This window comes from Anas platyrhynchos, chromosome 1 (assembly GCF_047663525.1).
Source record: "Anas platyrhynchos isolate ZD024472 breed Pekin duck chromosome 1, IASCAAS_PekinDuck_T2T, whole genome shotgun sequence".
NCBI lineage: Eukaryota > Metazoa > Chordata > Aves > Anseriformes > Anatidae > Anas > Anas platyrhynchos.
The window spans coordinates 55,411,360-55,426,762 of NC_092587.1; the positions used below are offsets into that span (position 1 = coordinate 55,411,360).

General features: G+C 41.7%; 1 protein-coding gene across 5 annotated transcripts; it reads right to left on the reverse strand.

Annotated features, from left to right (window-relative positions):
• Nucleotides 1–9: 9 nt before the first annotated feature.
• Nucleotides 10–14,744, reverse strand: HMGXB4 (HMG-box containing 4). 5 transcript variants are annotated; one of them, XM_072038161.1, is made up of 12 exons: nt 14,591–14,744; nt 12,911–13,016; nt 12,155–12,261; nt 10,754–10,829; nt 8,569–9,755; nt 7,276–7,357; nt 6,667–6,731; nt 6,274–6,379; nt 5,547–5,716; nt 4,217–4,339; nt 1,124–2,236; nt 10–436 (listed from the first exon to the last, which is right to left on the reverse strand). In XM_072038161.1, exons 2-11 carry the CDS (start codon nt 12,939–12,941, stop codon nt 2,192–2,194), a joined length of 1,992 nt encoding a protein of 663 aa, XP_071894262.1. In that variant the 5' UTR covers nt 12,942–13,016; nt 14,591–14,744; the 3' UTR covers nt 10–436; nt 1,124–2,191. The 5 variants fall into 5 exon arrangements, with proteins under 5 accessions (XP_071894262.1, XP_071894255.1, XP_071894258.1 ...); XM_072038154.1 differs by having other exon boundaries at nt 12,125–12,261; XM_072038157.1 differs by having other exon boundaries at nt 10–2,236; nt 12,125–12,261.
• Between the last annotated feature and the right edge of the window lie 659 nt (nt 14,745–15,403).

Sequence of the window (15,403 nt, forward strand, 5' to 3'; positions counted from 1 at the left end):
AGGCGCTGCGGGTGTATAACAAAAATATATTGTCGGAGCCGTACAAAAAGGGGCCGTCGGGAGCTGGGGCGCGAAGTGTAAAAGCGGCGAGGTGCGGGCAAAACCCTCGGGGCTCTTCCAGGAAGGGTTTTCTGCTGTAGAGGTCACAAAGCTGAAGCAGGTCTCCCTCTGGTCCTCGTAAAGGTTTTTATCCTGTAAAACCTTTTTACCCTCGGCTGTGAGGGTCGGTTGCTTCGCAGCAGGGTCCTTTGCTAGTGCCCGGGATGAGAAGCAGGAGCAGATCGCCTCCCTGCCGGGCCCTTTCCAGTTCCAGGCTCGCTGGGGTTACTCACACGCTGCTAAAACACCGATGCTCTGGTCTGAGGCTTGGGTTGAGATCGTGGATGGTGGCGTGAGAAGCTTCTGCCTCTTCCACTAACACTGAGAAAAACTAACGCTGAAATGAGAAAAGGTCTGTAAGAGACAGTACCTTGCACGGGCACAGCTGGGGAAAAAACACAGTAAAGAGGAATGGGGAGAAACATCCTCCCACACACCTGAGGATTTAATTTTTTAAGACTAGAGTTCAGCCATCAAAAGGGTCAGCTCAATCTCAACTGCCCTGAAAAAGGCAATCTAGACTTCAAATTCAAAGAAAAAATAAACACTCTTCTGTCACTGTCCATTTGTTATCCAATAAGTTTGAATATCCTGAAGTCAACTTATATTTCATCTGTTCTACATAGCTTTTCAAGATAACCCGTTCCTACAGACATGAAATCCTTCTGGTGTTTCCCCATACAGTGCCAATGCTTACTACTGCACAGACATCTGACTCCCGCAGGAAGTGGTGAGGCAGATTTGGAATCTTCCACACGCTGCTGGTAAAGGCAGGGATTTTCGCTTTTAAATTACATATATACATGTACACAGTAATATACAGGATAAATTAAAATCTGTTACAGATATCAGTAAAAGTTAAATATATATGATATGCACACCACATACACATACATACAGACACACAAACGCCTATATGAAAGTCAAATGCTCTCCTGCAGCTCCTCTTCTAGAGGAACGGAAAGCCAAACACCAAGTATGTGGCTAGAAAGAAGGGGGATCAGTCCCATCCACTCACAGGTACCTTGGTCGGCTGCAATGGCTTCAAATTGGTCACTAGTCAACGTCTCGCAGCAGCACCACGGCTCTTTCAAAACTGCTGGTGAAAGGGGTGGGGGAGCAGCAAACTCAGAAACCAAGGCCATCTGTTCACAAACAGAGCGAGATGGGCAGAAGCGATCCAAGCTTTTCCCATCCGCTATCGCTCTCCTCTCCATCAAAGCAGGCTGACCGTGCCCTAGAAAAATCAGCAGGAGGTGCATCCCCTCAAGCCAATGAAGTCTGTCGATAAATCGGTGCTAGTGACGATTTGGATGCAAGTCCACAAGAAAAGATTAAATTCTCTGTCATCTTCAACTTCACACCAAATGCCAGCTACCAGACCAGGGAGCTGACACTGACAACTTTCAGTTATTACTGACCAAAGAGGGGGGGTAGAAGATGTGTCCAAGAAGGAAAGCCCTCTGCATCTTTAATCAACTATCCAGCTTTCCCCTCGAGCAGATTTTAAATTGAAAATTAGAAATAGGGCTGGTGAAGAGTTCAATTCTATTTCTTGGTCCGACCTACATTACTTTCTCTACGTGCCCACAGAATACAAGAATACTTTACACTGGGAAGGGTATCAGGAGGTCATCTTGTCCAACCCCCTGCTTCTAAATAAAGTCCAACTACACTAGGCCGCTCACTCAGTATTTAAGTATCAACAAGGATGGAGATTCAACAACCTCTCTGGGTTGTTTTTATGACTACTCTCATGGTTATGTGTCCTTCCTTATATTGAAAAATCCATTCTCTGGCTGCTTCCCCCACTAAAGGATCTGAATTTAAGGCTAGTATCTCAGAACCTTTCTGAATTCTTCATACAAATACTTTTAGATTGGATGACATTTCATCCACCAGCAAAGATCTGTTCTCTCAGCTTAACTTCACAACTTTTCAAAAAATAAGACAGTTACAATCCTATGTATATACTGTACAGTTAAAAAAAACTTAAAACCCTACACACAGAGTCCTTCGGGAGTGCCGGTGTAGTGCATATGTGCACAGGTCAGTTACACGGAAGTTGAGTAAATCCCAGGATCTTTTCCCATCAAAGTCCAGGCATGATGTAGGCGATGTTGTCTAGTGTGTTTGACTGGGAAAAGAAATTCAATGTTTTAATGTCAGGTAATGACTCAAAATCCTTAAAAAAAAAAAAAAAAGACAGATCAATGTACTACACACATTCGTCTTAGGAGTTGCTGTATCGTGAGACAACAAAACTGTCTAATCACCACTAGCCCCCCGCTGCTAGGCTTGTTTTCACGTTTTTGGAAACTTAACTAAACATAAAGGTAGCCTCAGTATTTGGAAGCACCTAGAAATAAAGAAAATGCTCAGGGCTTTCCTCAAGTGACCTCCTCCTCATGAACCCCATCTCTGTCTTTGGATTTGAAAGAAGCCACATTGGCTGTATCTCATCAACCACTGGGAAGATGTGGTAAAGGACTTACATAAAGCAATTAACATTGTAGAATGTAAGAACAACAACAACAACAAAACTGACTTTAAACTCACAAGCCCTTTAAGAAATTCTGCAGCATATCAGCAAAAAAAACTCAAAAACACCAACTAGTAGGGTGTCAGAAAGAGGTACCTTCCAGTTTTTCCTATCATTGCAACAAACTTCTGAGACTAGGAGCCCTTTTTTGTGTATCAGAAAACAACAGGCAGCAGCATATTATCTGCACATTCTTCAAATGCAGCATTTCAATAACCTCAAATCTGTGGCTGGCTGGCTGAAGGCCTCAGGAATACCTTTTAACTGCTGAAAATAGAGGAGCTTGATCTGTAACGATGGTGATTCTAAAATTTAACAATGCCACCTACCGACTGAAAATATAAATTGCATACTATATGCAACAAAACCACTGGCAACTTTGTCTTACAATATCAGTTTTTACACATCAGACTGTAAAAATTAGAGTAGTTTCTTTATCATCAAGCCTGGATACCAGTTTTCAGAAATGCATGGTGAGTGCCTTAATCCACCTGAAGCTTCGTTGCTCCTTGTAACAAACAATAAGTTGATCAAGTTTCCAAGATAGGCACCATTAGTCATGTGGAAAAGGGGTGTCACTTGCTTTGAATGCACTTGGCAAGCAAGGAGAAAAGCATAGGATGTTTTTCCATGGCTTGTGATGGGAACACCCTGCTGACTCAGCTTCTGTGTAGACAGCCAGTTTGCCGGAGCTCATAGCCTAAGCTGCCAAATTTGCTGCTGTTGTTAACAGTCATTTCTCAGAATGAATCAATATTTGGGATGTCCTACAAAAACATGCCAATTCATATCCCATTTCTGTTGTTCTCTCGTTCAGATAGGTTTTCAATCTCTTAATGTTTGCAGACTACATTCTTATTTTTCATTTTTGCTCTTCTCCTCTGCCTACTTGCACCCCCTGCTGGAGGTACGACTTCTGATTCCTTTTCTACTGCTGCCATCTTAATCTATGTCCACATCATGCCACATTGAGGTCACAAGCTCTTATTAAATCAGAGCTCAATAACAAGTATAATTTAAAGCGGAAGAGAACCTGTAGTTATCTAGTTCCTTAGAACACAGACTATTTTCCTTTCCTTGGATGCGGTCGCACACGTGAAAGGCCCTACTCAGTCACATTAGGAATCCTAACTGAGATCACAAGTTATTTTTTATGTTGCAAAAGAAAACAATGTGTGAACACAGAGCATGGAAGCTGCATCTGTTTTTATGGAAAATCAGAACTTTCAAAAATTGTATGTGTACAGGTGCTTGTATTTGATTCAGATGGGTCGATTCAGTCCCTAAAACAGGACCTACACACACTGCAACCAATGGAACAAATATTAAATCCGTTTCTACTGGAAAACAAAACAAAAAAAAAAAAAAAAAACAAACCACAACATTGTACAATACCCTACAGTGTTAACATCTTAAGGAGTTTCAAGAACTATCCCTCTATAAAAATGTATGACCAAGACAATTTTCTTATTGCACTGGAATTATAATTGCATCATAAAATTGATTCATCGGAAAACTATCTGGACTCTGCTGAAATTAACAGGGCTAGAATGAAAATAACCACAAGGAACTCACCAAAACTTGCTTAGGGCAGCCATTCAGCTCAGGTAGTTGTGTGGTCAGACATGCTAATGGGCCCAAAGCACAGATGATAGAATCCAGAAGTACTGACAAACTTCCTGAAACAGCCACCATTCCCTGGAAGTAAGGAAAGAAAAGAATTATAGGGACAAGTATTGGAAAATACAGTTCTTTCACAACTGTATTGATTCTTACTCAGATGCAGAATCCTCAGTCCTAAGCAACCCTAGCCCACTTCCATTATTTACACAGCAACAAAACTATGCCGAACAGTTCACAGAAAGACTGATGGCTCAAAGAAATAATAATAAATGTAGTAAAAGCAAAGGCAGCAAAATAAAAGGTCAGAAAGTTGTTGAATTTATATTTAACTTCCACAATTTTTGCAATATGGTTTCCTTGCCATTTCGTAACATCTACTATTATAATTACGTAAGTCCCACAGGCAATGTTTTTCTTTTTTTTATTATTGAAGCCGAAAGAAATACTAAGTCTGTAAAAATGCTTTAGTTACCAATACATCTTCAAAAATTGAATGTGTTTGTGTGCCGTTCTGTAAAGGGAGAGATTTTTAATCCAAATTTTTTCCTTTGAAGAATAACCTCAATGAGGTCCTACCAGAAACTGCAGAACTGCAGTAACATTCATTTTCTTGCTGATAAAACAAGCAAGTGTAGTGGGATGAGCTGCCCATGTTAGCCATAAAATTCACTGACATTTGATATTTGAGCCAAATATGTGTTCTGCTTACAGGCTAAGCTGAGTTCTAAACTCTGAGTGTGTGCACAATTATTACCGTGTAACACTAGAAAAACACTGGAAAATATTACATCTTCTACATTACCATGTAAGTTGAAACAACAGTAGCCACTACTTAAAGCACTGGGAACATGATAGCACCAGAAAACAACAGGACATTCAAAAACATCTTGGTAATGGCCTTCTCTGATTGTTTTCTTAGAAGGCTTGAGAGTGTAACTGCGCCACAGATTTCAAAGACAGCAAGGAAATACTAGATGCAAGGTGAACATATAGTAAGGAAAGACTAGTTTGTTGAGACAAGGACAATTGCCTTCAAGGACACAGAGCTGCAAGTGAAGGACCTGCCTTTCTTTGATGCCTACTGTTTACTGAGAAAAAAGGCTTTTTATTTCACTGAAAATAAACAACAATGCATCAAAGAAACATGACGCTGCACCACCTGGAATTTCTCTTCCTAGTAGAAAAGCATTGTCTAACTGTTTAAGTAAAACAAAATAATAACTCCCCGATCCTATGTGTAAATTATACGACATCACTGAGACGTTGCTGGTTACAGACTCACCTCTGTTTCCTGCAGTCTGTGCCCAATGAGGCTCAGAGATTCGCCCAGCAATTGTAAATGCGCAGCTACATCTATAGGATCAGTCTCAGGGGCTTTGGCTGGTGAGGAAGGCAACACCACAGTGCTGGTGGGGGATTTCTTTTGAGGGGAAATCACTCCTGGTGGAGAAGCTGTAAATACATGAATTAAAATTCCGTATTATCCCACTTTCATTCTTTTATTTTTAAGTCTATTTACTTTCTAAAGTTCAAATCTCAAAGATGTGAGGTGCTTAAATAGTTCTGTGTATTTTCTCCTGTTGTCTTTCGAGAAAGAACTTGCCTTCAGAGCATGTACCTCAGCTGTCTGCAATCTGGTAGGTTTGGAAGATTTGGTAAACAGAGATGCCAAGCCATAAACACCCCTTTTTCCTCTTGCACCTAGCTACTCTCCCTAGAACTTCTCTGTTGCCTCTTCTTGCTTTATGTTTCAAACCCTGAAGTGCTAAAACCAATACCATCTTACTAATTAGACAAGGAAATCTTATTGTAAAGTGCTGACACCATTCTTGCTCCTGAAGAAACACTGTTGTTGACTACTACGATGAGTTAAATGTCAAGACTTGTGAAAAAGCAGGTAAGACTGAGAAACAAGAAAGGACTTTTGTTCGTTATTTTACAGTCTATACCATCTTCTCCACTTCAAAAAAAAAACAAAACAAGTAGAGCATATGAAGAGCAACAATTACCTTTTATTTTTGGAGCACCATCTGAAGACGATGCCTTTCGCTTCACAGTGGTGGCTTCTGCTTTATTCTGCTTGTGCTGCAGATACTGAGCTTTCTGTTTCCAGACCTGCAGTTACCATGGTATGAAAAGAGACATTTACAGCATTAGCTAATTCTCATACCTAACGCCAAGACCTGGAGGCAAAATGACATTACATAGTTAAGTGGTGAAGCAATGCCACGAGAAGAAAATGGATGCTTTTATGACCACAAGGGCAAGATAACACACTTTTCCACACTTTGGGGACAGAGGTAATAGTTTTTAAGGTATGGTGGAATTACTGTCAGCATGTTCTGACCTAAGCACACTGTTTACAAAAATCATTTTAAAAAAATAATCTCACACATCCTTACCAGTTTATCCTTCTCAGGGAGCTGCTTCCACACTTCTGCTAGCTTTTTACTCAGGTCTCCAAAATCTGACAGCAGAAGAAATAAAAGTTTCAAATAAATTAACTAATAAAGTTGTGGTGAGAACATAGGAAATTTATGTGAATGTCAACAGTGTGAAAAACTGGCCTACACATACACATTTAGGAAGCAACCTGTCTCACCACTGGAGCTCTCTACACTGTCCAGAAAATGAATTTCAGTGTGCATCATTTCCCTTACTGTCTAAAATGAAGAAAAAAAAAACCACAAACAAACAGAAAACAAACAAACAAAACCCCACAACCTGATACAGGGAATGTAAGACCATGAGACGACACGTGCTGAAAAACGATACAAAAAAGACAACTCTTTAAGTAAAAGAAAGGAAGAGTAGGCAGTTCCTTAATCCAGATTCCTTAATCCAGATTCACAGCTTGGTTAATATACAATGAAAGCTAATCACAAAATCCATTTCTGTCCTTTTGCTACCTCAAAAATTAAGAGGTTGATATGATACAGAGAAGGCATATCCTGTTGATTAATCAGACTGATGTATAATCAAGAACAGAGAAGGCTAGATTGTTTTCTCACCTATCCTGGGGTGCTCAGAAACAATATTTGTACGATATTCCTTACAGAACACTTGATAGGCAGACATGTTTTTCTTCTTTGGCTAGTCAGAAGAAAAGGAAACAAAGACTTTTAGTTATAAAGGGACCTACTCAATTTCATTAATAATTCTGCATTTATCAGACTTAAAGAAAGGTAATGTACTTAGATCAAGAAGGTAAAATAGCAGGTTTACACATGTTACATACATTTACTGGCTAAATTTAGTGGGTATGAAAGCACAAGAACCAGCCAGAATTAGTTTTAGCGTAAGGCTTATCTTGCAACAACTCTATCAATGCAATTCATTCATAAATCACCACCTTTGCTATTCTAAATCCACAATCAACATTTAATGCTGTTCACGTATTTCAGTTTTCAAACTTAAAATTGATTAAAATAACAAAAAAACCCCTTGTCATACTATTCACAGTACCTACCATGGATCTGTCAAAACAGCTCAGTTTTTGTCCTATGTTTTGTTCTATTTCCTACATCCTTACAGATCAGTTCATATTTGCAGGAAAACAAACCATGTAGGATAGCAGAGGCATTAGCAACTTCTGACCTGTGATCAGAGAAAACTTACCCCACAGGACACAGTGAGACCTGAGCAAATCTGGGCTACGTCCACCCACTTCCTGTTACAAAGCAACTCTTGTCTATCTGGCAGAAAGCGTTTTACCCTATTATACACTTACATAGCTATAATTATTTTATCTGGAAATCTCAGACACACTCCAGCTACAATTTTTCCTACTTGCACTTCTGAGCATTAACCATGGAAACCTGAATTTATGAGTACAGGATAAAAGTGGGAATGTTGCAGTCTGTAAATATTAGATCTTCATCTTAATACAAGAATAAATGGGTGAATAACTTCACTCTTCCAAGAGTTCAATTCCTTTTTTACAGAAACTGTGATGATGGACTAGATGACTCCCAGACAAGACTAAAATTCTACCTGGTAATAGTTAGAACCAGTTACCTTAGAAAACAATGTAGTTGTGGCATGGTCTGTACCAAGCAGATTACGTGTAACCTTTTCAAAGGACCTTTGTTGGCTAAAGACTGCCTGTGTCACAAAAAAACCCAATGGTTTATATTTCTTTTGCTGTGAACAGAAATCACAGTAGCTGAAATACTTTTACCAAACATGCTGCAATGAAACCGTCAATATGAATTATGCTTCAATTTAACAAGTTTTTGGAATGAAGTGCATAATTCACCATTACCCATCACCCAAATTCAATTTCCCCTTCAATTTTTCCTTACTTTTTCCCTTTCTCTTTCCCTTTCTCGTTCCTTTTCCTTTTCTCTTTCTTTTTCTCGTTCTTTTTCTCTTTCTCGTTCCTTTTCTCTTTCCTTTTCTCGTTCCTTTTCTCTTTCCTTTTCCTTTTCTCGTTCCTTTTCTCTTTCTTTTTCTCTTTCTCTTTCCTTTTCTTGTTCCTTTTCCTTTTCTCTTTCTCTTTCCTTTTCTCGTTCCTTTTCCTTTTCTCTTTCCTTTTCTTTTTCCTTTTCCCATTTTTCAGCTTTTTCCTTCTCCTTTTCTTCCCTTTTCCTCCTCTTCTCACTTTGTCCATCTGAGTGATAAATAGTAGGATGAGATGGAGGAACAACATAGGAAGTACTGGAAGGAGGTGGTGGTGACACTGTTACTTCTGCTACTGCCACAGAAGAGTGCCCAGAACTCTTTTTAGATTTAGAATGCTTCTTCTCTCTGTGTTTCTCCTTGTCTTTTTTTTTCTTACTTTTTTTGGATTTCTTCTTCTTCTTGATTTCCCGGTAGGAGTCATCTATCACTAGCTCCCCAGCCTCCAACTCCCCACCAGAAGAGGAACCAGATTCTGGTGGTGCCTCCACACCCGAAGTCTCATACTCACTCCCATGGCCTTCTGAAAACACAGATGTGTCAGCACCAAAACTCTCGGAAGGGGGATGTGGGTCTGGAGGAGGTCTGTGCTTCTTCCGGGATGACTTCTGGAAGCTCTGCACTTCATGACCCATATGGAATGAGCCCTGCTCATCTCGAGATGATTTTTTGGAAGATTTCTTTGCAGCTGCTGCTGCTGAGGAGTAGGAGAAAGAATCATCATCTGCTGCACTACTTTTCTCTTTTGGTGAAAGGATAAGCTTCATCTTCAAGCCATCAGGTTCACGAAGAGTGAGGGTCTCTGTGTTCACATAGAGAGGTTTCATTTTTTTAGATTTGTGGTAGCTGCCATCATCCACTGAGTGTTCCCCACTGCTTCCACTCAATTTCTTCTTGTGGTGCTCCTTTTTGCTTTCAGAATGGCCAGAGGAAGAATAAGATGATTTTTCGGATGTCTTCTTTGAAGACTTGGAGCTTGTGGCCAAAGGCGAGGTGACAGCCTTCAGTACGTCCATGTTTTTATCAGCTGAGGATGGGCTAGAAACTGTTTTTTTCTTCTTCTTTGATGGTGGATCCAAAGATGAGAGATCTGAAAAAAAGTCAAGAGAAGTGTTCATCAAGATGATTCCCTTAAAGACAGCACTACGCTAGTCAAAAGAAACGAAGTGGGAACCCTGCAATACTTGTTAGTACAGCTAATTGGTCTGCATCCTGTCTCAAGAAGAAAGTCTCTGAAATTTGCAGGCAGCTCGGTGTGTCCTTATGGATATGAATCGGGAGTTGTAACACCAGAGCTGATCAAAATATTTAATGCAGAAAGGCAGGGTGGGAAAGTTCTTGAAGTTTCATCAAACTTTGTATTCTACCATAAACCAGCAAATTTTCATGAAAATACATCTTACTGAACCTGAAATATTACACCTCAAGTGCAAGGTTGTCACAACACTTTTAGCTGAGACCAATGACTTGAGAACATCAGCTTTTTCATTCTGAAAACAGACTTTTGACAAAATTGCAGCTTATAAAGATATTCTAAAGATGTAGCTTCTTTTGGAACTGGGACAAAAATAAATCTTAAACCCATTAAGGTTTTATAAGCTTAATTGTCATTTCCTGGCCACCTTTTTCATTGTGAGAATAATATTTCTGTATTTAAACTGAACCCAAAAGCATTCATTGTGTAACCCAACACATTCTGCTTTTATAAATTCACAGAAGTTACTTAATATTATCTGCAAATAAAATTACAGCTCATTATATAATAAGCAAAAAAAGAATGCAAACGCAAAAAGGGAAGGCATGGGTTAGAAAACAAATTTGTTAATGAGAAGGGACATGGAAGATCCCTGCCCTAACAACAGTCAATTTTTATGCTAGACTTTGAAAACGTCATTCCCTAATCTTTTGCTGCCTGGTGCAGCAGAAACCTCATCAGAACCAGGTTTCTGATTACACCAATCTGTCTTAGGACAAGGAATTTTCTGCCATAAAGTGTTAACCACAAAGTTTGATGACATTGGTTTAACAGCATCTCTTCCTCAAAGCCATGATCTGCCAGCCCCTCCCGCTGCCTGGCTGCTGTCTTACCTCTGGAGCAGTACTCATCGGAGGAGTGCTTCTTCTTCTTTTTGTGAGATTCTGTGCCTGGAAAGAGCTCGCTGTCCTAGAATAAGAACAAAAAAAGTTGCTGAGAAACAACAGGGAAATAATTTGAGATTCGCAGGGACTGGTGCAAGAGATAACTTGTGGTAGATATCAAGAGGCATTTGTACTACTGCAATGCCAAGGAACCCTAGGTGTGAACCAGGATTCTCATTCTAGGAGCTAAACCAGCAAAGGAAATGTAAGTCTGTCCCCAAAAGTCCACAGTGTAGATTTAAAGAGACAAAAAGCAGGGTATGGATAGGTGGGAGAATACAAAAAACACTCAGAATTGGTTTCAGCACATCAGAGAACTAACTGGCATCAAGCTTTCTGTGGACATTGCAGCACAAAAGGACTATAAGGAAATTGAAAGACAAATCTCTACAGGGAGTTCCCCTCCACTGAGAGGAGCACTACACAAGAAAACTTGAAAAAGCACTCTTGAAAGTGTTAAGAAATGAACAATGAAAGCCAGTACTTGGACATCAGCTGATAGGTTGGTAAAAGATCGACAACTACCTCTTAATAAAGCTAAGAAATAACTAAGCATGCATAGGCTGTCAAGCCTTGAAGCAATTCATATTTAATGTGCTGAAGAAGATAAAAGAAGTGAAAGAAGGGACAGAGAAGTGACAATTAAAATGATGGGCCAGAAAACTGACCAAAATAACTCATGTCACCCAATTATTATTTGTCTCTTATCTGATTTATGGTCTGAAAATGAAGCTCCTCTATAGAATTCCATCTACATGGTAGATTTCCACTTTAAACTTGAACATCTTTAGCAGATTAAAAAAAAATAAAATAAAACCAATCACAAGATAGTCACCTTTGAGCTAACAGCAGAAATTTTTACTCAAAGAAGAAAGTTTTGAAACTGTTGCAACATGATTTCAGAGTTAAGGCCCCAAGGAGACAAACAGGGCAAGTTCACACCTCTCAAAAGTTTCAGGCTGTATGCAGAATCAGGAAGAGAACAGTGCATCAGTTAACATTTTATTCATCCTTTGCTGCCTATTAATGCAACTATGAATTTAAAAATCCCATTTATTTGTGTAAAAAGTCAGTTATGCTATCTCAGCACTTGCACCGTTGCATATTAAGGCTAGAATGAGATCCTACTACCCTATTTTCCGAGGCCAGAAAAATCAGAATTGGTTGAAATTGGGACTAACACCCTCAATTTCCCCAACAAAGCTACTGAACATGATTACCTGTACTTGTTGTTTTCTACAGGCATTTTTATATACAAAAGAACACTGAAACATTCCATCCCATCCCATTTAATCTTAAGTTTTACACACTTTCTTACACCTTAAACCTTTTCTCTGGAGGCTTCCTGACCTGTGTTCTCTCCTCCTCTTGCAGCTGGTCCCTGTAAGACCGTTTTTTCTCTCGCTGTGTCCTGACCGAAGCCAGCTCCACATCACTTCGGTCACTGTCTAGGAACTCTAAAATTTATGTGAAATAGGAAAAAAATTAAGAAATTAAATACCACATTAAGGAACAATAGACACGTTGACTATGCACAAAATAAGACAGGAGTGGACATTGGCATGGAGCGATGCACATAACCCAAAAAGCACAGGGGACTGAAAGATAACATTCTGTAATCTCTGACTGCAGGGACAGGGCTTGGTGCTCTAATGCTATAACACAAATTTTCAAGATATCATTTCTAATTCTTGGCGATTTCTTCCTAAAGTCCTAAGTGGACTTAGAAATGTTATCACGACTTACTGTATAGAATCTTAGAATTGCTTAGGTTGGAAAAGGCCTCTAAGGTCATCAAGTGCCCCTGGTGTCCCATTTCACCCTGACCTAGCAGGGAAAAGAAAGGCTGCAGGGGCAGAGTTCCCAGTCATGGTGGTTGCATTAGGAAATACCACCCGTTTCTTTAATCCCAGTGCTATGCATCTGGAAATTAAGGGTTTGGGAACCTGCAAAATCTTGACCAGATTAAATTTAAGGTCCAATACCCTTCAGTGGTCCATGGGCAACTAGCCTCCTTTCCCACTCTCTGACACCATGGCCTGGCAAGGGCTGCAGAGGGCACCCTTTTTTTTGGCTACTCCCTCCGAGATTATGAAGCAGTCATACCTTCTTTCTTCTTGGAGTCATCATAAGCCATGGCGGTCCTGCAGGAGCCTCAGAATGTGTTGCCAGGTCTGGGCTCCTTCCCCCGTTCCCATCTAAAGGAAAAGGTCTGAGAAACAGAGAAAGAAAATTACCCTCCTATAAAGAAGAATCACAATGTAAAATGGGAAACTTCCTCTGAAACAAATGAAGATTCTCTGGAAGACGGCGGGAAAGGAAAGAAGTCTACCTCCTCTTCAGCTGATACTCACCCATTGGGTTTGACAGATTTTTTTTTTTCATTAAGTCGGAGGGTTTTTTTTGTTTGTTGTTTTTAAGGATATAGCAAGACCACCTATTCACTGTAAAATCTCTGCATCATTAAAATAATTTATTCACAAAAATGGAAACAAAATCATGTCATGACAAACAAAACTTCATCTGAACTTGTGTCTGACACGTTTCGTCAGAAACCACTGTACCAAACAGTGGGATACTCAAAAAGTACCAAACCCTTGAATCTCACATGAAGAAAAGACGAAATCAGGCAGGGATCACTGTGCTATGTAAGAATTATTTCAAGTGTTTTGAACGAAAGGGTTGCACATCTTATAATGAAGGTGTACACCGTTCTGACATGTTTCCTGACACTACTGCTGCAGCCATTCTGAATGTCAGCCCGGGATGGAAATGGAAGGAAGCACTCCTTTTTGCTAGGACTTCTGCATCACCCAAGCTCCTGCAAGCTCCCAAATTTCAGGTCTCTTTTGAGTCAGCCTGTTCCACAGTTGCTAGCATGCAGGAATAGGTATGGAATAGTTGCACTCCTCTCAGTAAACTGCTTTTGTTTTTCAGGCAGTGAACTGATTAGCATGAAAAAGATGAGCTCCTCTCCTATGTGATTAAAGCAACTGCACCCAACTGATTTTGTGTGGTGGTTGTGTGCACACACACACACACGTGAAAGATCAACCACAGAGACCATGAAATTTGTTCTTTGTAGCTCTCACAGTAATCCCGCCACATTTAAGTTAGATTTGAATACCTAGAGAGCGGGGAACTTATGCTACATCTCTGCATTTACAACAATCTAATAAATAATTGGTTGTGAAAGTACAGTGCATTCATCTTATGGTGTTTATTTACGTGAAGGCACAAACTGACAACTAATTCAAGCTGACAGAGATGTTTCTGCTGAAATCCGTAAGAATACAAGTGAATTATTCAGGCTGTGGGAAGTCATCCACCAGAAAGCGTTTTAAGCCAGTATTCTGACTACTATACATCGTGTGTGGCGAGCACAGTGATTTGTAGGCAGAACTGATGGACGTGTGCAACAGCATCGCTCTTTACTATAAGAAAAACAAAAGAAAACAGCGATCTTGCCACTTGTGGGCTTACAATCTCGCGTGGGCTCCTGCCACGTTTATTCATCAACATTTATTCATCAACGTGCGCCCCCTCCTCACCGCCCACGGCCGCTGGACAAAGCCCCCCCCAACGACCCCCACAGCACCCCCAGGTTCCTCCACAGCCCTGTCGCGACTCTCCCCTCATCGCGACGCCCTCACGACCCGCAGGCAGAGAGGGGGGCGCAAACCCCACCACCGACCCCTCTGCCGCCCCCACCGCGCAACCGGGCCGCTCCCCGGGGTCTCCCCACTCCCTTCGGCCGCCCCGCTCCCCCCTCCGTCCCCCTCTCACCCGAGCGGGCCCCGGGGATGGGGGACGGGGGGGAGGCGCCGCGGCCGCCTCACTCCGCGCCGCCGCTTCCCGCCTCGCCGCCCGCCGCCGCCGCCGCCATTTTGGGGAAGGAGCCGAGCGCCGAGCGCCTCCGACTGGAGGAGGAGGCGGAATGGGGAAGGGGGAGCGCCGAGAGCGTCGATGGGCGCCATGTTGTGGTGTGGGGTTGGCAGCAATGTTCTCCTCAGGCACACACAGCCTCGCTGTCACAGCCCCCGGCACCCGGTGGGTGCCTGGTGAGGGGCAGGTGCCCGTCTTATCCCTGCCTTCGTGGTGGCAGTTTCCTCAGTGTGCATGTGTCACAACACCAGAGCCCCTCTCTCATCACCACGTCCTGACAGGGAGCTGGCTGTGCTTCCAGCAGGGGTTAGGTTTTTGGGTGGCTGTGCCTGCTGCTGTGGGATCAACAGTAAAGAGTGAAATCCTGTTACTGAGAGAGCTTCTGTGTGATTAGTCATGCACGCACGGGAACGGGCACGTCTCCTCCAAGCCTATCTGGTTGCCCGAGGAACTGGCTCCATGTGCTTCAGAGGTGCGGATGGAGTCGGGACCACCAGCTGGGCTGAGATAAGCGTGGCTGAGCAGCGTGCTCAGGGCTCCTGCCCGAGCAGGCATCATGCTACTGTCACACTCTCCTAATCAATTGACCAAGGGTGGCAGGCAGGCAGGGCCAAAGCAAGTTATCCTCCGCTTCTAAAGAGCTCATTCCCTGCTCATCCCTGGAAGGAATTCAATAGAGAGTTAAAAATGCTTGAGAAACAACCTTTCTGCTCT